At 38.5% G+C, this 26,115-nt stretch overlaps 2 protein-coding genes across 13 annotated transcripts in view; one reads left to right on the top strand and one right to left on the bottom strand.

The window, feature by feature from the left end:
- CP (ceruloplasmin) overlaps positions 1–12,750 on the top strand; it is a 65,297-nt gene extending 52,547 nt beyond the window's left edge. The window contains exons 19-20 of one of the 2 annotated variants that reach the window (XM_013991587.3): positions 8,182–8,286; positions 12,307–12,750. In XM_013991587.3, coding sequence (XP_013847041.1) covers positions 8,182–8,285 — 104 coding nt within the window. In that variant the 3' untranslated portion in view covers position 8,286; positions 12,307–12,750. 2 annotated transcript variants of the gene reach the window in all.
- HPS3 (HPS3 biogenesis of lysosomal organelles complex 2 subunit 1) overlaps positions 1,320–26,115 on the bottom strand; it is a 48,669-nt gene continuing 23,873 nt past the window's right edge. For 2 of the 11 annotated variants that reach the window (XR_002337452.2, XR_014822198.1), the window contains 12 exons: positions 25,187–25,268; positions 22,008–22,162; positions 20,412–20,520; positions 16,693–16,874; positions 15,665–15,845; positions 14,368–14,601; positions 12,829–13,014; positions 12,304–12,492; positions 11,146–11,253; positions 6,612–6,818; positions 5,918–6,012; positions 1,320–2,146 (listed from right to left, as the gene is read on the bottom strand). Coding sequence is in view for 2 of the 11 variants with exons in the window: in XM_084986488.1 (XP_084842614.1) it covers positions 2,019–2,146; positions 5,918–6,008; positions 6,612–6,818; positions 11,146–11,253; positions 12,304–12,492; positions 12,829–13,014; positions 14,368–14,601; positions 15,665–15,845; positions 16,693–16,874; positions 20,412–20,520; positions 22,008–22,162; positions 25,187–25,268 (1,852 nt within the window). In the remaining 9 variants the exon portion in view is untranslated. Of the gene's footprint in view, positions 2,508–3,473; positions 6,013–6,611; positions 6,819–11,145; positions 11,254–12,303; positions 12,493–12,828; positions 13,015–14,367; positions 14,602–15,664; positions 15,846–16,692; positions 16,875–20,411; positions 20,521–22,007; positions 22,163–25,186; positions 25,269–26,115 lie in introns of all 11 variants that reach the window. The other 9 variants (XR_014822196.1, XR_014822200.1, XR_002337453.2 and 6 more) reach the window with 6 other exon arrangements.

Raw genomic sequence — 26,115 nt, 5'->3', positions numbered from 1 at the left:
CTTTGTCTTTCACAACTCTGATACTTTTAAAGAATACAGGTCAGTCACTTTGTAGAATACCCTTCAATTTGGGTTTGTCTAATGTTTCCTCATGACCAGATTCAGGTTATGCATTTTTGGGGGCAGGGATATTGGGTTTTCTCAGAATACATGTCAAGAGGCACCAGCTGTTGATTTGTTCCCTGACTTGTTATGCTCATTTGAAGCATCTGATTAAGGAGGTGTCTGCCAGGCTTCTCCACTGTAAAGTTATTAATTTTCCCTTTATAATGAAGAAGGATATTGCGGGAAGGAAAGTTAATTTTTCTTTAAATAAAGTTGTACTAGAAATACAGATGTGTTTTAAGCATATAAAGAGCAGAAAAATATGTGAATCAAGAATAATTAAACAAAATAACTTTAAAAAATCAGAATTCATTTAAATCACCATGTACTAATTTTTTTAACCATATGATATATACTATTTTTAATAATGATCTTAAAAATTTCTTTTTCTATAGAGACCAAGTCTGGCTGAAAGAAATAAACTGGTGATAAGTGAAAAAAAAGAAAAAGCAATGATTCATATATGTGAAAGTGTTGAATAGAATACTTTGGAATGGCTATAAGCATTTTTTAAAAAGACTGAAAACATATACTTTTGTGCATTTGTGGGGAAAACTGTGTTACACTGTTTCATATGAAAAGATCAACAGATTGGTATTATAACACATGAATGACTTTAATACACTTAATAATACAATTGATTGATATAGGGCATCATATCACCACCATTATGGCTTTCTTTAAAAAACCACATTTAAAAAAAAAAAAAATCCATGACCAGACATTATCCTGGATAGTCCTCAAAGGATCACTATTAAGATTTCAATGAAATGTTTCTAAACTTTGGCTTCCCATCAACCCCTCTAACATGCTGCTCATATCACTGCTGATGAACCAGTGGACATTGGGACACAGTATACAGGAAATAAAATATTAAGATAAAATAAAACAATAATAAAATTTCAAAAATAAAAATTTAAATTAAAAGAATTTACATAAAATAAATTTTAAAATAAAATGATGCCAATCTGAGTTTTGTGAACCCTTGAAGACATGATCAAAATGATGTTACTCTACACTGGAGAAAGGCAGAGTTGACAATTCTATAAATTAGATTCTGGTTAAGATGAACATTGTCATCAGGAGGAGTTTTTAAAATATGGTTGTGGAAACACCAGGTGAGTAGCATTTTTGCCCAACCTTAACTAAAGTCAAAGCATACTATCAATGAGCTAAACTTGGACTCAAAATTGTTTAATAAGAGACTAAAAAAGAACAGTTCTTCATATTTCTTTATTTTCACATAGTCTAGCTAAAAGAGTAAGAGGACACATCAACAAAAAGATGGAAACAAGGCTTTGGCTGAAAAACATGCATTCCACAAATCATGTTAATAGCCAGATACAAAGAAAGTTAGTTTTGTAAACTTCTACTTGATTTGATTCAGAGAGAAATTCAGCATGAGTTTTGAAAGTAACAAGAAAATAAAATTTGAAATATTTTATTGTGGGAAAACATTAACATTTTTCTCAAAGAAAATTATTGTTTTTAAAAGTGAACCAATAGAAAAAAACCGGAAAAATTAAAAAGTTAAATTCTGGACCACTTGGAGGGACATTCTTTTGAGCATACTCACAAATTGTTTCTTTGTGTTCCTGGGATGAAAAAGATTGTCATGTCTCCAACAACAGTGGATTGATGTTCCTTGGAATAAAATTAGTCTCTACCTTTAAAAATATATACCTTCTTTGAGGAAATTCTTATGTCTTGTAGCTTTTTTACATTCCAGACAAGTGAATGGATTCAGTTCATAAACTATGAAACTAAAAATACCACTGAGGTAAGCAGCCTAAAAGAATTTGCAATATATGTACAGATTCAATATAAAAATCCTTTATTTATATTTTTATCTGGAATTCAGTTTTTAAAAATTCAGTCTCATATGTGATTGTGGTATTTTTCAAGTGGTACCTTCAAGTCAATGATTTCTTTCGACTGCAGTAAAGAAGATATGGCAAGAAAAATGCTGCAGTGCCATCTTCTGGGAGCACATTTAAGAAATCCCTTAGTTCTAGTTCCACAGCAACAACTGACAATGTTTCTGTTTGTAGGAAAGAATATTTGAGTTAGAACCAAAATTCTGTCTTTCATCCAATTATTTTATTACTCAACCAATTAGAAGCTAATTCAGGTGACAAAATGCTATAACTATGAGAGAGACAAAGAGAGGGAGAGAGAGAAAAAAGTAATTTAAATCCACAGACTGCTTTATGGTTCTAACAACTTCTTATTTATTCTTTCTAGAATCATTTGTAGGAAAATACCATTAATTGCATACTTTAATGTTAGGACCATACTGCAGTTGACTTATAAAGATTGTTTGCTAGGACAGGAAATACTATTAATTGTTGGATGACAATTTTCTTTTTCGGGCCACATTGGCAGCATATAGAGACTCCAGGCTAGGGGTCAAATCAGAGCCACAGTTGCTGGCCTACTCTACAACCGCAGCAACACCAGATCTGTGCCGCATCTGCAACCTACACCATAGCTCATGGCAATGCTGGATCCTTAACCCACTAAGTGAGGCCAGAGATCGGACGTACATCCTCATGGATCCTAGTTGGATTCGTTAACTGCTGAGCCATGACAGGAACTCCAGGATCACAATTTTCTAAGTCAGTTCCTATTATAAGATTTTTCATGTTATTAATAAGCAGAAATCTGTTTTTAAGACTATTTACCTTTTTTTGAACTGCGAAATGAATATGTTCTAATGAAAAGTTTAAATATTAAGGAATTTAGTAAACATTCGTGTAAAGGTAACTATGTAATTTTATGATTCTATTGCTTCTTGATACATACATGCTACCCTCTGCTGGGAAGAGAAGCCAAGTGATACTTAAGAACAATGTTCCCAATGAACTTTCTCCTCAATGCCATTCCCTGTGTGCTCCTCCCATGCCCACCATGTACTCTATGTGCAGAGTGACTGAAATATAAAATCGCATGCTCAGGTGTGTGTGCATTCATCCAAAGTCATCTGTCCAATATTCAGCAACCTAAATCATCCCTTACAAAAAGAAATGACAAGTTAGTGAATGGTGTGGCAATGACAATATGGGAAAGCTCCCTACCTCTTGAATCAGACAGACTCAGGCAGGGATCACACTCATCTACTGATGGCCTGGGTGACTTTAAGAAAGTCACTTAGGAGTTCCCGTCATGGCTCAGCAGAAACAAATCTGACTAGTATCCATGAGGACATAGGCTTGATCGTGACCTCGCTCAGTGGGTTAAGGATCCAGCTTTGCCATGAGCTGCGGTGTAGGTCAAAGATGTGGCTCATATCTGCCATTGCTATGGATGTGGTGTAGACCAACGGCTATAGCTATGATTCGACCCCTAGCCTGGGAACCTCCATATGCCATGGGTGCAGCCCTAAAAAGAAAGACCAAAAAAAAAAAAAAAAAAAGTCACTCAACCTCCTGAGTCCTAGCTTCCTCATCTATAATATTATGGTACTATCTTCTAGTTTCCAGAGTCCTTTGAGAATTAAAATACAATCTTGCCTTAACAAATAATAACTACTAACATTATAGAACAATAAAATAGAAACTTAATAAACAATAACTACTAATTGGCAAAATCCATTAGCGTAGTGGTTCCCTACTAGTACAATTCTGCCTCCCTAGGGGACATCTGGTAATGTCAGGAGACATTTTTAGTTTAACTTGGCAAATGCTACTGGTATTTAGTAGGCAGAGGACAGGGATGCTGATAACATCCTAAAATGCACAGGAGACACCTACACATAAATCATCTGATCCAAGAGGTCAATAGTGACAAGGTTGAGAAAGGCTGCATTAGAAAGTTCCTAAGCATATTATATGTCTCTGACCTCCATAATCTAAGCACACTGTATAAGTCCCTGACTTCTACCTCCAACCTTACCATCTTGTAATTTTGCCTAGCATTTTATTCTAGAATTAACCCCAAACTTCTCATTAGTCCCAGGCAATTTAAAAATTGGTTTTCTCAGGGTTACTTAGTAAGTAGCAAACTTGGAACTCAGTTTCAATTCTTCCAACTCTAATCCTGGTTAGAAGATTACTGTCAGCACAGAGACCTCACTGCCCCACCACCACTCCCACCACCATGAAACTGGACCTGAGGTTATTTAGGTGTCTCCCTTTCAAATCAATAAATAGTTATATTATGCTTCCTATGGAGAAGCACATTGCTGGAAAGGAAAGTGAATAAAACACTATCCCAGCTTTGGAGGCCCTACAGTCTAATAAAGGTAAATCACATACAGTATTTAGTCCCATGAGCCACATACATACATACACAAATATAGTAAAGATATTTTTAAAAATGGAACATTTGGAGGAATGATTATTGGTTCAGCTACAGGTAAAGAGTGTGGATATGGATCAGAGTCTCTGACTGAGATAATGACATTACTGGGGTGTGAAGACTGGGATATCTATCTGGAAAGTGATCCACCAACAAAAATAATCAACTCAAAATTATGTGATTGGAGTTCCTGTTGTGGCTCAGTGGTTGACGAATCTGACTAGGAACCACGAGGTTGTGGGTTCAATCCCTGGTCTCACTCAGTGGGTTAAGGATCTGGCGTTGCCATGAGCTGCGGTGTAGGTCACAGATGTGGCTCAGATCCTGCATTGCTGTGGCTCTGGTGTAGGCCAGGTGGCTACAGCTCTGATTAGACCCCTAGCCTGGGAACCTCCACATGCTGCAGGTGCAGCCCTAGAAAATACAAAAAAAAAAAAAAAAAAAAGTGACAAATATGATGCAAATGGGACTGGGTAATCAAACATCTGGCCTTTCCACCTTCTGAAAACCAAAAAGTCACACAGGGAGATGGGTAGAACACATAGTACAACAGAAAAACACCATCCAATGGCCACTGGCCACTGGCCAAAGGCAATTACCTCAGCTGGAAAATATAATTCCAACACTGTCACCTTCAGATATTTTATGCACACTGGTATCAATATGACCCTACCTTTGTCATCAGGCTAAACATTAACTAGTGATATTAACATACAAGAGTAGAGAAACTGATAACCAAATATCTATCGAGATTTATAAATGACTATGAAGTATAAAAGTTCAAATAATAACTACCAATGCTGCAAAATACTGCATAATTTAGAGATACTAAACTTTTAAATCTTTGAAAATCTTTTTAAATCTTTGTCATTCCTCAGAATTTGCTTACAATTATGATTAAAATGATAATAATCTTAATGTCTTACACAAAGTAAATTAAGTACCCAGGCCATTAATAAAAAATGTACTTGTTTTCAATGGCTATTTGAATTTTTAAAATACAGATATTGTGAGTTTCTATGACCTTGATAATTTGTTAAGTGTGTTTGAAAAGGTAAACTTAAAAGCATTAGCTCTGGGAGTTCCTGTTGTGGGGCAGTAGGTTAAGAATCCAACTACAGCAGCTTGGGTCACTGTGGAGGCAGAGGTTTGATCCCCAGCCCAGCACAGTGGGTTAAAAGATCTAGTCTTACTGCAGCTGCAGTGTAGATCAAAGCTGTGGCTTGAATTCAGTCCCTGGCCCAGGAACTCTCATATACCATGGGTGCAGCCATAAAATTAAAAAAAAAAATGCATCAGCTGTGGAGCTAATGGAGATAAACAAATATCAAATGTGTGTGGGGTAAGGGAGCATACAATTGTTGAAAATAAGCTCTCCAGATGATTCTGCTAAGACCCTCTTCACCATGCTTGAGAATCACATGACAAGAGAGAAAGCAAGGCTTCAGCAAATATGGAAACAGAAACTAAAATGCTCAATCAAATTTATAATCAAACAAAAAGATTATTTTACCTTTTAATGATGACAGGTAAAGTTGATATTTCTCTCCACCACGTTTTATTCTCTGACAAAGTTCAGGTAGCAGTTTTTTCCACCACAAAGTCTATCTTAGGAAAAAATGAGTATTTTCTAAGTTTGATACATGTTACATTCAGATTTCCAACAAGAAGAAGACAACTGTGCAGGGCAAAAGTACATCACCTTGACTAAGGCATCAGAATTTGTTAGAATAGTCTTCTGCTTAAACTACAGCATAAAAGTCAGATATGCAACTTGAAAATCTGATTATATACTGTACATATGTACATGACTATTTTCAAAGAAACATAGCTATTTCCTGTTACCATCTCTTAGGGGGCAAGGAAAAAGGAAGGAACAAAAAGAAAAAGTACTCAATTCAAAAACTCTTCTGAAGACAAGATAGCCCAGAAAAAATTTTCCCATCATCCATTATGTTTTCCAAATCTCCAGGTAATAGCCTACTTCAACTCCAAACAAGAGATTTTCAGTGAAGATAACATACATTTTAATAGTCACTAGTGGTACTCAAAACACATAACATATTAAATATACATGCTCTTTTCACCCACGCAACACTTTAAGGTTGGACTGGCCTAACTGGTCACCGTTTTGCAGACAAGGCAACATGATTATCATCTGATTATCACTGATAAAGCCTAAAAAAAACATAAGCTGAAAAGCATACCCGATTCTCTTCTTTCAGTTCGTGATTAGCATATGGGATGACTGCCTCCGGGCATCTCTCTAACAGCCTGTCTATGCACAGTTCATACTCTTTCAAACGCGTATAACACAGAACATGGACACTGAGGCCAGCAACAGTGTCTTCTGAGAGTGGCTCCAAGAATGGAATAATGGAAGCTATGTCAAATGAAGGACCACATATAAGAGACTATGAACAGAAAAGTGAAATGTTATGGAATGAGGCACCCAAAAAACTAAAGCACAACACACAGAATACAGTTTTTTAAAAAAGACTAAACCTCACTTGCAAAAATAAGAAAAAGAAAGCAATTTTAGAGCACACACATATATTTACCTAGTAAGTCTAATTAGTCCCAAGTATTAAATCACTTTGAAACCACTCTAGTTTAAAGAGCAAATAATAGAAAGCAATCATTTTTAAAATAACATTTTATTTGCTTTGGATAGGCTGAAAATTCAAACTAATAGGAATTCTTTAAATCTCTATCCTGAGGATACAATCAACATTGTTGTCAAGATTTACATCCAATAAAATTCACCTCAAGAATAGTTATAAGAGTTCCCATCATGGCTCAACGGTAACAAACCCGACTAGTGTCCATTAGCATGAGGGTTTGATCCCTGGGCTCGCTCAGTTGGTTAAGTATCTGGCGTTGCCTTGAGCTGTGGTGTAGAACACAGACATGGCTCAGATCTGGTGTTGCTGTGGTTGTGGTGCAGGCCAGCAACTGCAGCTCTGATTCGACCCCTATCCTGGGAACTTCCATATGCCATGGGTTTGGCCCTAAAAAGACAAAAAAAAAAAAAAAAAAAAAAAAATTATTTCTAACACTGAAAACCTAGAAGAAACCTAAACATTAAACAAGAAGGGATGAGTAAATAAATTGTTATATTCAAGTGATGGAATATTTTATAGCTATTAACATTGTTTTCAAAAGCTAATGACAAAATGCTCCTGATAAAATTATTTTAAAAAAAAATCTCAGTACAAAGTTGTACTCTTTCTTTTGTTTGTTTTTGGCCACACCCAAAAGCATATGGAAGTTTCCAGGCCAGGGATCAAACTTGCAATGCAGTAGTGATCAGCTGCAAGGCCAGATCCTTAACATGCTGTGCTGCAAGGAAACTTCCAAAATTATATTCAGAACATGATCAGTTTTGAAAATCTACACAAGCACATATACATCTAGAAATGCCTTTGGAAGCGCTTCAAAATTTGAAACAGAGACCAGCTCACTGGATGGGAGGACAAAGCCTACTTTTTTGTTTTCTTTTTCACACTTCCCTGTATTTTCCAAGGTTTCTATAATAAGTATGCACTACATATAGAACCTAATAATTTGTATCAATACCATTTGCCACAAGGTAAATAACATACCAGCAGGTATTAATTCAGCATTCACAACCTGACCAATATTTTACTTTTAAGCATTTAAAATATAAACACTACTCTTGATTCTGCCACCAAAATAATCTCTGCTTTCCTTTTCTTCTGGATAAAGAGATGGTCATATCCTAATTTTATTCTTTCTGTACCCTTTTTGCTACAGCATCTTCTCAGACTCAGAGGAGGATATGGAACATGAACTATCCATTTACTGTCAGCATCATTATTTTATTGCAAATATCTACCAAGGAATGGCTAGGAGAATAAGGTTTGTCCCTTTCCTTCCTGTAAAGTTTAATAATCACCTTCATCTGAATAATTTCCTGACAATAAGATACTAAATATGAAATAAAATGATTAAAATGAAATGAGTCAAAGCTTGGCACAAAACGGATTATCAATAAACTTTTTCATTGTATCCATATCATCAAGAAATTTAAAAATAAGAAACACTAGACAATATATATCACTGAGTAAAAAATGGTCCACAGGTTACTACAACTACTCCTCTTTAAAATATTCTTTATTCTTCTTAGCAGAGTGTTCTTTCTTTTTGTTTTGTTTTGTTTTTTTTTTTTCTTCAATATTGGAAATGGACTCTCCACCCCTAACATAAGCACTGTTTATTTCCTCTTCTGACCTAGATCCCTTAAGCTCAGCTGACTCTGCAGGGCTTGGAATATACAAAATTCTCTGTCTTCTCTACACAATCACACCTGTGGCTCTACAACAGGTGGTTGGCAAGGAGCTGGGGTGAGGGGAAGGGAGAAACCAGGACAATGATGGTAAAAGGAAGGGCATTTACCAGTTACTGTGTCATTCTAAATAGTGACTTTTTAACATGTCTTTATTTATAGATTTTCTTTATTTTAATTTTTGGATAAATATACTATTACAGTGATTGAGGACAAAAGACAGAGATTCAAATCAAATCTGTGTGGTGGTAGCAGTGGTAGTGGTGAGCTAGTGGGCTGTGGGGAGTCACACAATTTTTTTTCCTAATTTTTAAAAATTTTGACCATGCCCACTGTATGCAGAAGTTCCCAGGCCAGGGATCTAACCTGAGCCACAGCAGCAACCCTGGCCACTGCAGCGACAATGCTGGATCCTTAACTTGCTGTGACACAAAAGAGGGAGTCACACAATTTTGAAAAAGCTCTCCAGGTGAACTGAATGAACCTCCTCATTCCTGTATGTGAGAACAAACAAGACCTTTTTGTTTATTGGTGTTTTTTCCCCTTAATGATTAAGACTAATTGACCCCAGATAATCTAAAAAGAGTTATTATTAGGAAGAGGATTTAGAAAAGTTTCGGCTGACTATACTTTCTATCCTGTATCAGCAAAGATTCCCAGAGAGAAAATAACCTTTTAAAATACTTTAAAATAGATTTTAGGCTAGCCTTAGTGGCCTAGCAATTAGGGATCCAGGGTTGTTACTGCTGTGGCACACAGGTTCGATCCCTGGCCTGGGAACTTCCACAGGACGGCCAAAAAAAAAAGGGATTTTAAAAGATCACTGAATTACATTTTTTCAAGCACAGATTATAAATATGCTTTGAAGCTTTATCAGGAGAGATTTATTATTACATATTACAATTTTAATTATAATTGCAATTATGATTTCAAATATGTAACTAGTACACATGTTCTAGGAGGGCAAGGTCCTGCCTGCCTTGTCCAAATCTGTACATTGATCACATTTATAGCACGCAGTTGAGGAATATTTGTGGAATGAATGAATCTGAGACTAAGCCCTCAGCAGCCTCTGTATCATAAGAGAACTAGAGATAAGAATCAACAGGAGGAGTTCCCGTCGTGGCTCAATGGTTAACGAATCCGACTAGGAACCATGAGGTTGAGGGTTTGATCCCTGGCCTTGCTCAGTGGGTTAGGCATCTGGCGTTGCCGTGACCTGTAGTATAGGTTGTAGACAAGGCTCGGATCCCGCGTTGCTGTGGCTCTGGTGTAGGATGGCGGCTACAGCTCCGATTCGACCCCTAGCCTGGGAACCTCCATATGCTGCGGGAGCAGCCCAAGAAGTGGCCAAAAAAATCAACAGGAATCTTCTTTGGCAATTTTTAAAAAAATATAAGTAACTCCATTTCTGGAGACACACCTGCTGTCTAGAGGGTGAGACTAAGCAACATGGTGTCTTGAGCTTACCTTTCTGATCCCCATCCCTGATTTGACATTTTGGTTTCTATAAGCAATAACCACACTTACACCAGTTTCCAGTAGAAATCAGGGGCTGCAAATTCAAAAGCCTAATGAGGCCAAAGAGATGATGAAAATGCAGGAAGGCAGCTGGGTATAAGGAAATTCCATGACAGACACTTAGCATCTCCACCAGGGAGACAGATGACTAGCCTGTCAGACAGGAGAGCATGAGCACTGCCCAAGGAGGGAGCCACTAGGTGGCTCCAGCCTGCAGGTCTCAGGCAGTGAGAGCTCAGGGTTACTGCTGAATCAAAGTTCTGCTGAGTTTTTCAAGAGAAACTTGGAACTCAAAATTCTTAATTTGAAATCTCAACTTTCATATGTTGGCAGCTCCACTGGAAAGACCAAACAAAACAGATGTGGGGATTATATTCAGTCCTTGCGCTGGTGACTACATTTAATAAAATAAAAGAACATCTACCTCTAGCCCAGCTCAATCCACCAAGTCAAATGTGGACTTTATTTCGCATTTCCAGTCAAAACACAGTGACAGAATTCCTGCAGGAAGTTCTACATTCTCTCAATCATATTTCTTATTTTTTAAGAAGATCTTTTCAGAAGCCAGATAAGCTCACTATTCTGACCTACTTCCTTTAAGACAAATATAGTGCTTGGCTTGGGCTAGAGGCCTAAACTGTGTGAGTGAACACTAAAACAAAAGTGAATTGCATCAATAGAAACACCACTAAACATTTCTGCCATACTTTCATTTCACAAAGTATTGTCAAACACATCCTGAAAATAAGGTGAGACAGTCACATGGCTTGGTGAAGCTCACTCATCCACCACCAGCGACAAAACCAGCCTTCCACTCTAGATTAATAAAACAGCTGGTGTCTCACTAAATTTAAATCCTATACAATATTATAATATGCATATTCATAAGAAAAAGAGGCATTTTTATTTACCTGTAATTTTGAAAGGTCATCCATGAAATTTTTATCCTCTAAAGAATCGGATGATAGTAAGACATTAACCCATGGATTAATTAAGCCATAATGACTACAGGTGTTTATCTAAAATGTAAAAGAAATTCATTGTAAATAAAATACAAAAAAATAAGACTTTCTTCATTCATCCCTCCAAAAGCAATTCCCAACCTTCTGCTGTGTGGCAAAATTAGGTATATATTTCCCAGGAATGCAAAGAAAGTCTCAGAAAAAGTTTCAGCCTTACTGCTTCTCACAGAATACACTGTTACTAAATAAAAGACTACAAAGAGGCACTTTATAACAAAAAGGGCAATACTGCTTTTAAGCTAATTATATTCAAAAAAAATTTGAGAGTAATACTCAAAAATTTTTATTTCTACTACTTTCCTTGGAAGGCAAAAATCTCTTCTATAAGTTTGAGATGATTCCCAGAAAGACCCCCTTTTTTAAGAAAAACCCTCATTAGACATGGCATCAAAGGAGAGGCAAAGGGGTTGTGTGGTGGGGAGGAGGTGCCAAAAGGGTACAAGCAGAGTTGTTAGGGCTTCCGCAGACTGTGGAATAGCTCTTGTCTGTGCAGCTGACAGGAAGTGGAAGTCTGGTATGGAAGTCTCTCTCGCAAGACTTTAGCAGTTCCTCTCCCATCAGGGAGGTCTACAGATATCTCTCCTCTGATTTGCCACTTCATGAGCACCTCCTAAAGGAGCAACACATGGGTCTGGGGAGAAGCCCCTTCCCTGACACATTGACTACCCAGTTACTACAGCAAGTAATATGGGAGCAGTAGGCAGCTCTCTTTAGAATATAAAATTATTTAAAATGTAGGCAAATTTACTCATAGACAATTTCTTTTTTAATTTGACCATGGAGTACAGGGGTTTGATGTGGGATCTCAATTCCCAGACCAGAAATTGAACCCTCAGCTAGTGGTGAAAGCACAGAATCCTAACCATTGGAGCACCAAGGAACTCCCACTCATAGATAATTTTTAAATGTATTTTTAACTCTTGTTTAAAAATGGTATCTGGTAATATGAATTATGTTTGATTTTAAGCCATTAAAAATAAGAAAGGTCATTATCATAATGTGTGATGAACATAAAGCTTAATTCACTGTACTATTCCATCATCTTACCAGGTCCTCTGATGTTCTCAAAGGTATGGTGTCAGGAGGCTGCTTCTTAGATAATCTCCAGATGTACTGTGACGTGAGCTTGAAGAAGAGTTCCTGAAGTACCACATCAGGGAGACACGCTACCAGCAGAGCTTCCCAAAAGTCTACTAAGAGCTGAGGAATCGTATCTTCATCCTTGCCGCAAAGCACCTTGAGAACAGTGAAACAAGCGCCCATATCTCAGATGAATATAGCACCTATCAAGTTTCAGATGGTCTGAATAGCACTCCATCATGTGGACTACATATTCAATAATTTATCATTAGCATCAGTGCCATGGTAAAAGTGAATTTAGTTAACAGACTCCAGATTGCATGAATGAAATTTTTCTAGATACTTTTTAAAAAATATGTACTTTTATAAATGGTTATGGATAAGTCAGATTTCTCAATAAACAAATGAAGACTCTCTTCGCTTATTCTGCTCCCCATCCCCCACCAACTTCACCAGGTCATCCAGAACAATTACATTTTCAGAGTGGCAAACCTTAAAGAAGGAATCTGCTTCTTCAATTGCAATTTTGTTGTTCTTCTGTAAGCCCAGGACTGAAGCCACAAGTAACCCAGGCTGCGTCTCTTTCAAGTGAACCGCAAACTCAGTTGGAACCATCTGTCCCTTCCTCTGTTGAATCAACAGCCGAGGTTCCAGGATGAAGCCACATACCAACTTCATCTTTAGATAAAAAAGACATTTAAGAACAGAATATATATTGTATTCATCTTGAAAATACATGCCAGTGCATTCAAGAATCACTGATAAGCCACTGATAATTTACTTAAATCTCAATTTTTTAACTACAAAGTCAAGTTTTAAGGACACCATTGATGATTGTCTTTATAGAAGATGAAGGACTTAATTAAACATCAAGATGTCCTATTTTGTAGAAAGCTTTCTTTTTAGATCTATATAAGATTTTTCAAAATTATGAAAAATACATCTTTCTAGAATTCTACTCTTCAAAGTAAAGACATCTCGGCATTGACTTGCTGTCCTCATCACAACAAAATGTGCATTTGTACAGCAGTAAAGCACTCCTGATCTTCTTGGAGAGGCCTGAGACATAACAAAGTGCTCAATTAATGTCACCTCTTAATTTCTTCCTCTAGCTCATGTTTCTACATGGCCTCTCTTCCCAGGGAAGCCAGCTTTTTTCTGATACACCATTCAAATGCCCCATCCTCCATACAGTCATTTATGACCTTCCCATGAGCAGGCTATTTCTGCAGCTAATGGACTCCTAAGGCTCAAGTTTAATATCCCGCTTGCTGAAATAATATATGCGTGCATATATTATCATATATCACTGTTTTGTTTTCAGGAACACACCACACCATTCCCTCATGCCAGGTCAGTCTGTCAGCTCACAGCAGAGCCTATGTACTCCTCAATCCCAGCACTGTGCTCTGAACATACCTGACACTGGATACCCATTGCTGCCATATTTCATTCATAATTCTTCTTAATTTGCCAAATCCAAAAGCCCAAGTGCTCCACTTTGGTCACTTCCTTTCCTCTTTTAAAAAATATTTTATTTGGAGTTCCAGTTGTGGCTTAGTGGTTAACGAATGCAACTAGGAACCATGAGGTCTCGGGTTTGGCCCCTGGCCTCGCTCAGTGGGTTAAGGATCCGGCATTGCCATGAGCTGTGGTATAGGTTGCAGAAGCGCTCAGATCTGGCACTGCTGTGGCTGTGGCGTAGGCTGGCAGCTACAGCTCCGATTAGACCCCTAGCTTGGGAACCTCCACATGTCGTGGGGGCTGCCCTAGAAAAGGCAAAAAGACAAAAAAAAAAAAATTTTTATTAAAGTATGGCCGATTTATAATGTTCCTTCATTTCTGCCATATAGCAAGGTGACCCAGCCACATATACATTCCTTATTTTTCCATAAACCTCCTTTCTAATATTGTTTATTTTCCATTACAATGAAGAAAAAATGAGCTACACAGAAGCCAAAGAAAGCTAAACACCTCAGAACCACCAGGTCCTATGTAAGCCTGCTGTTAACATCAGGCAGGGCACTGTACCTCTGAATGGCTTTTCATTTCATTTCTGTGCATGTCAAGATCTCCCATTTTCAAAGCCATTGCTGCCTTGGTCAATGTCACTAAGACTGACGACAACCCAGAAGTATCCAGCTTCCTTAAATAGCTTATGGCAGTTAATGGATCAATATTCTTCATAGAAGGACTGCAGAGAATATGCGGCAGTTGCTTCGGCTCAGCCACATGAAACATCTGCACCACTTTTGCTGCCAGTTCCTTTGGTGAGCATAAATGAGAAATAAAAGGTCAGTCAGCTGATAGAAAGTCACAAAATCAACAACAAAAAAGGATTAAAAAAACCCAAAATATAAATATTCCAAATCAACAAAATTATAGTATTATGTTTTGATTTAAAAAGAGAGTTGGTGGTGATAACGTGGGGGACCTAAGATGAACTGATGTGATCTCTTTGCTGAGTTATAGAGAAGAAAAAGTAGGGAAAGTGTGTACTAAGTTGTGACCAGCATTCCTAATATTAACAAGAGTTCAGAAGAAGAAAACTCATAGTGAATTAAATTACACTCGCAAGTCTATTATAAAAAATTACTGCTTAGTACAAAATATACTTAACATTTATAAGAGAAATTTCATCTATCTCAAAACCTTAAAACCTTTGGTCACAGTACCCAAATTTGCCTATTTGTATTCAACTCTTTAAAAATACATGAAGGGCTAAAAATAATCCTTAATAATGTCTAACGGTCACTGGGGCAGGATTTCATAAGGAAAGCTCTGGACACATGGAGAGTAGGGCAACTGAGGTGTGAAAAGGGCTGCGATGAGAAAAAGACAGGCAAGGCCCAGGTTCTGTGTCATTCTTCTAAAGACATGCCACCGTCACACCGGGCAGGTCACTCAACCACAATGGACCACACTCCCCTGTCTATGAAATGAGAAATTCTCTCGCAGGACAGCAGGTTAAGGATTTGGCATTGTCACTGCAGTGGTTTGGGTTGCTGCTGTGGTGCAGGTTTGATCCCTCGCCCAGGAACTTCCACATGCCATGGGCATAGCCAGGAAAGAAAAAAAAAAAAGCAAGTTACAATATAATGAGAAAGTTTGTGAAGATGATTATAAGTTCTTTTCCAAGCAATGATTCTTTAAGAGTATTTAATGAAGAAAGGGCACAATAGTTATCTTTAAAAAAAAACAAAAAACAAACCAAAAACATGGAATATAACACCAAAGAAAAACACTTGGAACTTGATTCTAAACAGAATTACATAAATGGCTAAAATGAAAAGTTAAAAGATATAACTAAATAGAAAACTGTATTCACTTCACTTAATTCTTCATCCAGGTTTTCATAAAGTGAATGATTAATGTAAAAGATTAATCCCCTCTCGTATTTCTGCGATCCATCCTCTACTGCCCAGTCCACTCGGGCCAAAACTTCAGCCATGGACAAACCAGACATCTTATAGTACGGCAAGGCAAGGTGGGAATGCTGGGTGTCAAGCCTAAAGGGAAGGAAGTAAAGAAACCTCAAATTTGTCATTTTTAAGCTTGGATGTCTAACATATTTGATAATAAAACAGATCATGCTTTCCAGAAGACATAAATCTCAAAATACTTTTTCTACAAGCTCCTGAGTTCCATTCTGCAAAGTCATTCTAATTAATGTATTTTCCTTTTTGCCTACTCATAATAAAAACCGAAAAACAATTCATCAAGTGAATTTTAATATTCATATGTGCATGACAAAGTAATGGTTCTTATGAGTAGTTAAAGTCTTTTATTTATTTATAAGGACCCCATGGGCTAAGTAAGACTTGGAAATAATCATATATGAAAAAAATTTTAAAAATCGATCTCAAAAATAGAAATCACTATTCAACCTAGTGTCCTTGTCTGACAAAAAAAGCATTAACTACTTAAGAATATAATCACAGATGTCCAACTGGTATCTCTCCCTTAAAGCTAATGGGCAATTAACTAGTAATGTGGTTATCTCAGGGGTTTTCACTGGTTGTGTCTCACCACCACACAGAGCCCTGAAAAGAAACTTTAAATTCCTAAATTAACTGGTGGGAGACTTATGAACTTGAGACTCACTGCTCAATCTAACAAACTGTAAGTCCTTGAAGGCAGGGAAAAGGTCATGTTCATCTTTGCCTCTCTAAACTTAGCATGGTACCTGGCACACAGGATGTTCTCAACAAATGCTTGTGGAATAATGAATCAATGAACCACCTTCCCTCATGTGTTCCCCCATTTACCAGGTAACTGCCACAGATGGAAAAATTAGTAAGTACCCTCAAAGCTCAGGATGCCTTCTCTAACAAGTTTCCAAGCATCATCACCAACCTGCTGTAGCAGTCTCCCAGGTGTGCACAGCTGTCTTTAAATGCTTCTATAAGCTCGGCTTTTTCTCCAGGTTCCAGCTGACAGGCTTCCATGAGGGCAGCTCTCACTAACAGGTGAGCCTCGCTGAGGAGGTGGATGCAGCTCTGGGTTTTCGCAGTCTTATAGGTATTACTGTAGTCTACCTAACCCAACAAAGGCAAGCAGCTAAAGTTGCTGCAGATGTTACCCCAAAGTTTCCCAGTTCTTAGGAATATCTTACACTGTTTGTTAGTAAAGTTAACATTTGAACACATTAAATCCTAAAAAAGTAAAAAGTGGTTATTTATCATTCTAAGGCCTGGCTAAAGTGGTTTTCTTTTCCTCACAATCTATAAGCCAGTTTAACTCACACATTTATTGTAAATACTCTCTTGTTAAACAGCACTAATCATTAGAGAAGCTTAAAGTAATACTGTCATACTAATACTGTTAACTTAGCAATAATTTTATCACAACTTGATAAGGCTAATTAACATATCTGAAATAGTTAAATTTTTTTAAGTTCCATGATTTAAATCCTCAAATTCAGACTGAATATCCTTCCTTTATACTGGTGAATTTAGGTTCTACTACATCTATTTCTGTAACTCACAATGGGCTTATAAAAATTATCACTAACTAAACTGAGTCGATCAGTATTTTTAGACTCCAGTAGGCAAATCATTTAGATGAAGTCAAAGACTTTCAGTTACACAAGACCAAAAATATAGGACACAGCTGATATAATTATCAGCATTAAAATGCCAGGGACAAATTAGGCAAAACCTTGACCTGATGATCAAAATTAACATCATCAGTGAGGGGCAGATGAATATTATGTGCCTCTCGTGGTGATACCCTAAGAGAGACACATCACCACCTGCACAATGTTCTGGCTGAGAAGACTATCACCTGCATCTAATCATGAAAAATCAAATTAAAATAATACAGTTTTAAAAGGTGAAGGGGGGAAATATTTTTTGAAACTGTCTGTTATAAACCAAAGAGTGGAATCTAAAAATACAACAAGAGAAGCATTCCATTGTTGCTCAGCAGGTTAAGAACCCAGCTAGTACCCATGAGGACACAGGTTCGATCTTTGGCTCTGCTCAGTGGGTTAAGGATCCAGCATTGCCTCGAGCTAAGGTATAGGTTGCAGAAGAGGCTCAGATCTGGCATTGCTACAGCTGTGGCATAGGCTGGCAAGTGTTTTGACCCCTAGCCTGGGAACTGCCATATGCCTCAGATACAGCCCTAAAAAGCAAAAAATAAATAAATAAACAAAAAAATAAAATATAACAAGGTAATGAATAAAATAAAAAAGAAACAGACTCACAGATAGAACAAACTAGTGGTTACCAGTGGGGGAAGGGAAAGATAAGGGAGGGAGATTAAGAGGTACAAACTATTATGTATAAAATAAACTATAAGGATATATTGTACAACACAGGAAATACAACTATAAATAGAGTATAACCTTTAAAAAATGTGAATCATTACGTTATGTACCTGTAACTTATAATATTGTATATCAAGTATATCCCAATAAATAAAGAAAATAAGGGAGTTCCCTGGTAGCCTGGTGGTTAGAACTTGGCTCTTTCACTGCTGCAGCCTGGATTCAATCCCTGGCCCAGGAACTTCAACCCCACATTAAGCTGCTGCATGCTGCAGCAAAAAAAAAAACAAAAATTAAAAAAATAAAAATAAAAAATAAAATTTAAAAAAGAAAATAAAAAATTTAAAAAAGAAAACAAAGGAATGCTGTGAACACATTCTGGATTAAAGGAGACTAAAGAGAAATGACAGTTAAATACACTACCTGATGCTAGACTTGATCCTAGACCAGGGTAGGGGAAATGCTACTAGGCCATTATTGGGTCAACTGACAAAATTGGAGTATGAACCATAGACTAGATAAAGTATTGTACAGATGTAAAATTTATTTATTTTATTTTTTTAAGGCCACACCTAGAGCATATGGAAATTCCCAGGCTAGGGGTCGAATTGGGGGTACAGCCGCTGGCCTATGCCATAGCAACGCCAGATCCAAACCGAATCTGCAACCTACATCACAGCTCAAGGCAATGTTGGATTTTTAACCCACCAAGCGAGGCCAGGGATCAAACCTGCATCCTCATGGATACTAGTTGGATTCTTAACCTGCTGAGCCACAATGGGAACTCTAGATGCTAAATTTATTGTACTATGGTTATGCAAGCAAATGTCACAATTCTTAGGAAACATGCACTGAAATATTTAGCAGCATTAGGCTATAATGGATGTAATTTACCTTCCATTAAAGGTAAGAAGAAAACATGTGGAGTTCCCGTCGTGGCGCAGTGGTTAACGAATCCGACTAGAAACCATGAGGTTGCGGGTTCGGTCCCTGCCCTTGCTCAGTGGGTAAACGATCCGGCGTTGCCGTGAGCTGTGGTGTAGGTTGCAGACGAGGCTCGGATCCTGCATTGCTGTGGCTCTGGCGTAGGCCAGTGGCTACAGCTCTGATTCGACTCCTAGCCTGGGAACCTCCATATGTCGTAGGAGCGGCCCAAGAAATGGCAAAAAGACAAAAAAAAAAAAAAAAAAAAAGAAGAAAACATGCATGCATGTGTGCATATTTAGAAACTACAAGAGTGCAAAAAGGAAAAAAAGAGAGAAGCAAAGGGGGTATATACTCTTTTTGTTGTTGTTTTTTAGGGCCACACCCACGGCATATGGAGGTTCCCAGGCTAGGGGTCAAAGCAGAGCTGTACCTGCCGGCCACACCCACAGCCATAGCAACTGGGGATCCGAGCCTCACCTGTGACCTCCACCACAGCTTGTGGCAATGCCAGATCCTTAACCCACTGAATGAGGCCAGGGATCAAACCTTCATCCTCATGGATACTAATTGGATTCATTTCTGCTCTGCCACAATGGGAACTCCTATCTGTTCTACTCTTATTCCTGCAACTTTTCTGTAGGTTTGAAATTATTTCAAAAATAAAGAGCTTATAAACTGGTCAGGGATAAGGAGGCAGTTGTCACTCTTAGGAAAGGAATAAGGATGCCCTTAGGACAGGGCTACAAGTGCTGCACACCCCTGGGACCATCTTCTATTATTTCAAACAAGGACAGAGGATCTAAGATTTCTTTCAGCTCCTTTTTATAGTTCTCTTTGCTAGGGTTCAAAGTAAAGATCCAAGGCCACTTATGTTTAGACTGGCTAATTAATTCTCGTAGGAGAGTGGGTATGAATAAGGGAGTCTTATTTAGTGAAGGGAATTTCTCCTGGCTCCTCAAACATCAGGAGCTGTGAAAACAAGATGAAGATACTCACTCCACTGTCAGAGCCTGGAAGCAATGGCAGTAGCATTCTGAATGTATGATAATTAGAATCAGTTTCTAGGAGTTCCCGTCATGACTCAGCAGTAACAAACCCGACTAGTATCCATGAGGATGCAAGTTCGATCCTTAACCTTGCACAGTGGGTTAAAGATCCAGCACTGCCATGAGCTGTGACATAAGTAGCAGATAAGGCTCAGATCTGGCGTAGGCCAGCAGCTACAGCTCTGATTCAACCTCTAGCCTGGCAACCTCCATATGCTATGGGTACAACCCTAAAAAGACGAAAGAATAAGATAAAAAAAAATTAATTTCTAGTGATCAATTAGACTCTAAATTTATACAAATAAGAATTACAAGTCTGAGAGTAATACCATTTCTTTGTACAGTTGCACTGATGAGATCGTATTCACAATATACAAATTCCACCCAGCCTCAGCTACAGGAGGTGTTCTGAGGGTAACACTGGTAACTTTTTTAGAACTAAAAGCAAAACAAAGGACAAGAATTGTGAGATAAGCCAGATTATTAATAAGTGGCAATTTTAAATGGTAAATATTAGATACCTAAAGTGCTATGATTATGGGCTTTAATATTTTCCCTGGTGATTAACTACACAGACAATTTTAGCTCACAATGCTATGTAGGCCCAACAGCTTTTAACATGTTAACACTCTCATGGACTGATAAACCAATCACTTCTAATTCATTCCACAAGTATTTTCAATTGGGCAATAAGCTCAAAGAATAAGCAAGAACCCTCAAAAGAGACACTTGGCTATGAACATCTCTATACCCACACTCTCTCTTGCATGTGGCCTTTATGGGTCCAGCAAGCCCTACACCACAAATCAAACCAGACATCCAACAGAGCAACAGGTGAAACACTCGTGGCTGCTGGGAAAACACAACAGACAGGACTGTACTTTTGCTTAAAGCACTATCTTATCTCTTGCTTTCACTTCTATAGTATGTAATCTTAAAAACGTAGACCTCTAACCAAATGAATTTTGAAATACATTAGAATTGTGTTCAAAAAATCATTTTTAAAAATGCAATACTTGAAAAGATTACAAATGTTCAAGATTACAAGTTGTTTTTCTTCTTGATAGAAAGCTTTTAGGATGTCAGTTCCAGACCACTTTGTGCACACTCTAAGTGACCAGTTACCCAAGGCAACCTGGTTATTCCTGTTGGTGGAACAAAGCAAAGGCACAAATAATTTGAAAAAGCAGAAATTTATGTTAGAAATGGAAAAGAATGGTTTGACTTGAAATACACTCTATGTGACCCCCTCCCCCAAAGAGATTTTTTTTCCTAATTAAATTTTCCATTGAGGAATGTTTAAATTAGAGTGCATTCCCCACCATTAAGTTCATAGTACAGAAAACATCAAATAGAAGCATAACTAGTCTGGAATTAAGCATTCTACTCCAAACAATATAAAAGCAGAAAAATCAAAGAGGCAACCTGAGATTAGGATTATCAAAATGCACTTGTGTTTTAAGGTAGATTAACACATTATCTACACATCATGAATGTCCTTTAAGGTAAGAAGTGCATTAATTTCTTTTGCATTGAAAATATCAGAAACTAATCCTTGGATAAAGATAGAGCCACTGAAAGGTCAACGAAGAAACATAATAAAGAGCCCTGTAGTTTGGATCAACATAAGAGGCTCTGTCTTATTCATTAATTATACAGGAGACTATGTCCTTTAACTTCTTAGCAAAAATACCACAGATTTTTATTGAAACTACTTTATAGTTCATTTTCCTCTAGAAGTTCAAGATATCATAGAGATCATTAGAACCTTCTTTTCTTACTCTGGAAAAAGAACACCCAGAAGCCATCTGACCATTCAAAGTTTTGATTTTAAAAAAAGAGCAACTAAGATGTACACAAAATACACCAGTAACAATTCATTCCAAAAACTCTGGCAGGAATGTCTGGGGGGAGGGGATGCTTACCCAAGCCTCTTGGGTGACTCTTTCCTCTCTGGAATGGTTTCAGGGTCTGCCTTAGTCAGAAGTATGACGTGGTTTTTAAAGTGACAGATGGCTTTCAAGCCTATGAAAAGTTGTATTCTTAAAGCACAGACATCCATACTGACAGGTGGGCAAGCCTAACAAGGAAAAATACCACACATTCAGCCAAGGAATAAAGTGCATGAACTTTCATCTTCAAAAATCAATCTTAGGAGTTCCCATCGTGGCTCAGCGGTTAACAAATCCGACTAGGAACCATGAGGTTGCAGGTTCGATCCCTGGCCTTGCTCAGTGGGTTAAGGATCTGGTGTTGCTGTGAGCTGTGGTGTAGGTCGCAGACACAGCTCAGATCCCACATTGCTGTGGCTCTGGCATAGGCTGGCGGCTACAGCTTCGATTCGACCCCTAGCCTGGGAACCTCCATATGCCACGGGTGTGGCCCTGGAAAAGACAAAAAAAAGACAAAAAAAAAAAAAATCTTATTTGATACGATCTATTTCCCTCCATCGCTCCCTCCAAATAATCCAAATTCCTATTCTTATCAGAACAAGAGGATATCCTGAACAAGAGGATATCCTATCTAAACTTATGTAACCAACTATCTATTTCTTGTGTCTGCCAAAGAGCTACTTAGCATTTGATTTTGACTTAATGAATACAGAGAGTGAGTGCACCTGAGGCCCCACAGCTGTGGGAACTCCTGCGTGTGCCTTACAGAGCCTCCAGGAGCCCAGCCCTGTGCTGGTTACCTGCCCCCCAGGGAATTCCCCACTAACAGTGGGCTGGCTCGAAATATGTGCAAGTGGGGTTTCTAGGCAAAATCAGACACTCTAAAAGGACATTCTATGGCACAGTGAGTACATAAAACAGTTTCTTGGTGTGTACAAAAGAAACGTGTGCATATTCAGATGGCCCCTGTCACCTCTGTAGGTATGAACACTGCCTGGAATGGCTGATGGGCTGGGGTGTGTCAGGCAAACTGGAGAAATCTCTGGACCAGCAGCCAGGCTCTTTTCCTTATAAGGGACTATTCATTCATGTGGAATGGATAAGAAAGAAAATGAAAGAGCTCTTTCTGGGCTCACAAAAAGATGCTGCCAGGCCTCCCTCTCTCCTCCATTAACGCTGTTTTTGATTCTGAGGTCATCGTCATTTTCCCTTTTGCACAAAGTACATGGGGAAACACCTCTATTTTTTCATTCCTAAGAATAGCTGAGGTGGCCTGGGTGATGCTAAGCTAGAATCTCAGAAGAGAGAGAAATAAAGATCACAGGGACTTTTGGTCCTGACTCTGAGGCTGTAAAACATTTCTCAGACACCACAGCTCCAAAAGCCCAAGTCAGCAAGGAAGCAAAATGACACCGTGCTTATGCAGAGACATACAGGATTTCAGAATAGCGGAATTGAAAGGAAGTGGGAGCCAGGAGGTGTCATCACCACCGTCCTTCCCCGTCACCTTCAGAAGGACCGGTCTCAGGGGCAGCGACACCCACCAGCTGCTCGTCACTCCTCTTTTCTCCCATCCTCTCTTCCTTATTCCTTCCCTCTGGTTTTATGAGACTCTGAGAAGACTTGGAATTACGATTTATTTTCAAATGCAGATGGATCCTACATCAGTCTGTTATGTACTCCTCACTCCACCATCACTACCTATACAAGCCTATGTCTCTCTGAAGTTTAAAAGAAGAGAGCAAGGCAGGATGGGGTGAAGAGAGAAGAAGCAAGAGACAAAGAATCTGTCACCTTTCCATTTTTTACTAGGGACATAACTTTTATTTTTAAAATAAGCTCTGGAAAAGACTACATGTGTATCTTAGAAAGGCAAAAGGCATGGGACAGAAAGGCATGGGAAAGCTGTGATCCTGGTTTCTCAACAGGCTGAAGGTGGGCAGTGAGCCTGGTCAGCAGAAAGCTACAGGCAGGCCACAGCAAAAAAGAGAACTCAGCTCGACTTTCTGAAAACGCTAGCAAATATCACAACCTGAGCGACAAGGACAGTGGAAGAGAACCTCAGACACATTAAGCACTACACACCATCATCACTGAACACATTTTTACAGAAAAGGGTATTCCAGGTGCCAGGTGGACATTAACTTTGTGCAAGATAGACCATCATAATGTGGGGGTTCCCTGTGGCATGTATATTCACAGTAAACATCCATTCAGACAGCTTATGCTTCACAGGCAAAATTGCACATGATGAATATGATACAAATGATCAGTGTATTTCTGAGAACAGATATTCAAGGTCAGAATAGAGAGAATTTCATCATAATATTGCCTCTGTTTATGTGTGGTCAAGAGCTTTTCAGAGACTAAGCATATTAGTTCTCACTAAAAATGAGGTTATTGATTTAGGATATCCATTAACATAGATCGAAACTACTGAAATACAGAAAGTTGTGGAAGGCTTTTCATAAAATGATGAAAGAATTATAGGCATATCTAATAATAGTATAAATAAGTCATTTGAATGCACTACATTTACTTTTGTGCTCTTGGGTATCCTGGTTTCTGTATTGTTTTGTTAACAGCTCTATACAATTGCCACCAATACTTCTGTTAAAAATGAGTAAAGTTATAGCAAGCGCTATCTCTGAAGTTATACTATACATATGCTTTACCAAATTTTAAAAACTACATAGTATATCTAAATTCTGAGTGAAATGCTTTCAAAGTAATCTTAAAAATGAGCATCTAGGAGTTCTGTCATGGTGCAGTAGTTAACGAATCTGACTAGGAACCATGAGGGTTTGGGTTCGATCCCTGGCCTTGCTCAGTGGGTTAAGGATCTGGCGTTGCCGTGAGCTGTGGTGTAGGTCACAGACATGGCTCAGATCCCTCATTGCTGTGGCTCTGATGTAGGCTGGCGGCTACAGCTCCAATTAGACCCCTAGCCTGGGAATCTCCATACGTCGCGGGAACGGCCCTAGAAAAGGCAAAAAGACGGAAAAAAAAAAAACAAAAAAAACAAAAAAACAAAAAAAAAAACCAGCATCTATACCACGAATCACAATATGCTTACTTTTTATACCTAAAAGTTTTAACTGAACAAACTAGACTTTAATGTCTGCCAAGCTTAGATGCAAAGAGCAAATTTGCAAGCATTCAGCATGTTCTTATTTGATCTTAACGTTTCACTGTCATAAGCCAGTTCTAACCTTCAGGGTTGTGTCCACGTACGGGTCCTCCTCACGAGCAGCCGCTGCACTGCACCGCACTGTGTAACACTGCAGGTAGTTACTGAGGAAGAGAGAGAGACCACTGAGCTAAGTGGAGGTCAGGAACCAACATGCCCACTGTTGAGAGGACTTCACAGGAGAACAGAGCAATGGTGTAGGTGGAGCAAGACCCAAGTACTTGTCAAATGCTGATAAGTAAGGGTGCTTCTTAGCAAAGAGAGTACCTCAGAACCCCTGCGGAGTGTTTTTTTTAATGTGTAATTGGTACCCACCACTCCACCGCATCATAATTTCTAGGGAGCTGAATCTAGACATGTCTATTTCTACGAAGCGCCTCATCGGGTGTAATGTATACTCCTAGTTAAGATCTGAGTCTGGGTCAATATCCTCATTTTATAGATAAAATGATGCCCCTGGGATCTGCCCAAAGAACAGAGGTGACTAGCAAAGCCAAGATCAGAAGTTTCCTGATTATTATCTCAGGATGAAAGGGAGCCCGGGTTATGCTGGGCAACATACCCAGATTACACAAACCCTAATCCAATGGTGGAAGAGAAAAACAGAGACCATGTGACGGAATCTTCAGAATTAGCTAGTCCAGCAGCTTGTTTTTAAAGATTAGGACCTAGGAGGCTCATGATTGGTCCAAGTCCTCTCTAGGCAATGAAGCCAAATTAGACCCCAGGCTTCCTCACTCCTCTACCTCTTTTCACAACCCCAAGCTGCTTCTGCAGAGTAAACACCCTGGGGACCCCACGCCCTGGGGATCTAATAGCAAGTGCTTGATAGATGCCCAAAGACTGGTGGATAAAAGTCAATCCTCCACCACTGACATTAAAAATGGTTATAAAAACAGTTAACTTAGAAATCACTGTAAGACCCATCTTGTGAGTTCCCGGGAATGATTT

The sequence above is a fragment of the Sus scrofa genome, chromosome 13 (genome assembly GCF_054392235.1).
Source record: "Sus scrofa isolate SSC_HxYL_T2T_F1_AM1 chromosome 13, Sscrofa_HxYL_maternal_Yorkshire_Landrace_v2.0, whole genome shotgun sequence".
In the NCBI taxonomy this organism is placed as follows: Eukaryota; Metazoa; Chordata; class Mammalia; order Artiodactyla; family Suidae; genus Sus; species Sus scrofa.
Note: the sequence above shows the minus strand (reverse complement) of the source record. Positions and strands in the feature narration are given on the sequence as shown.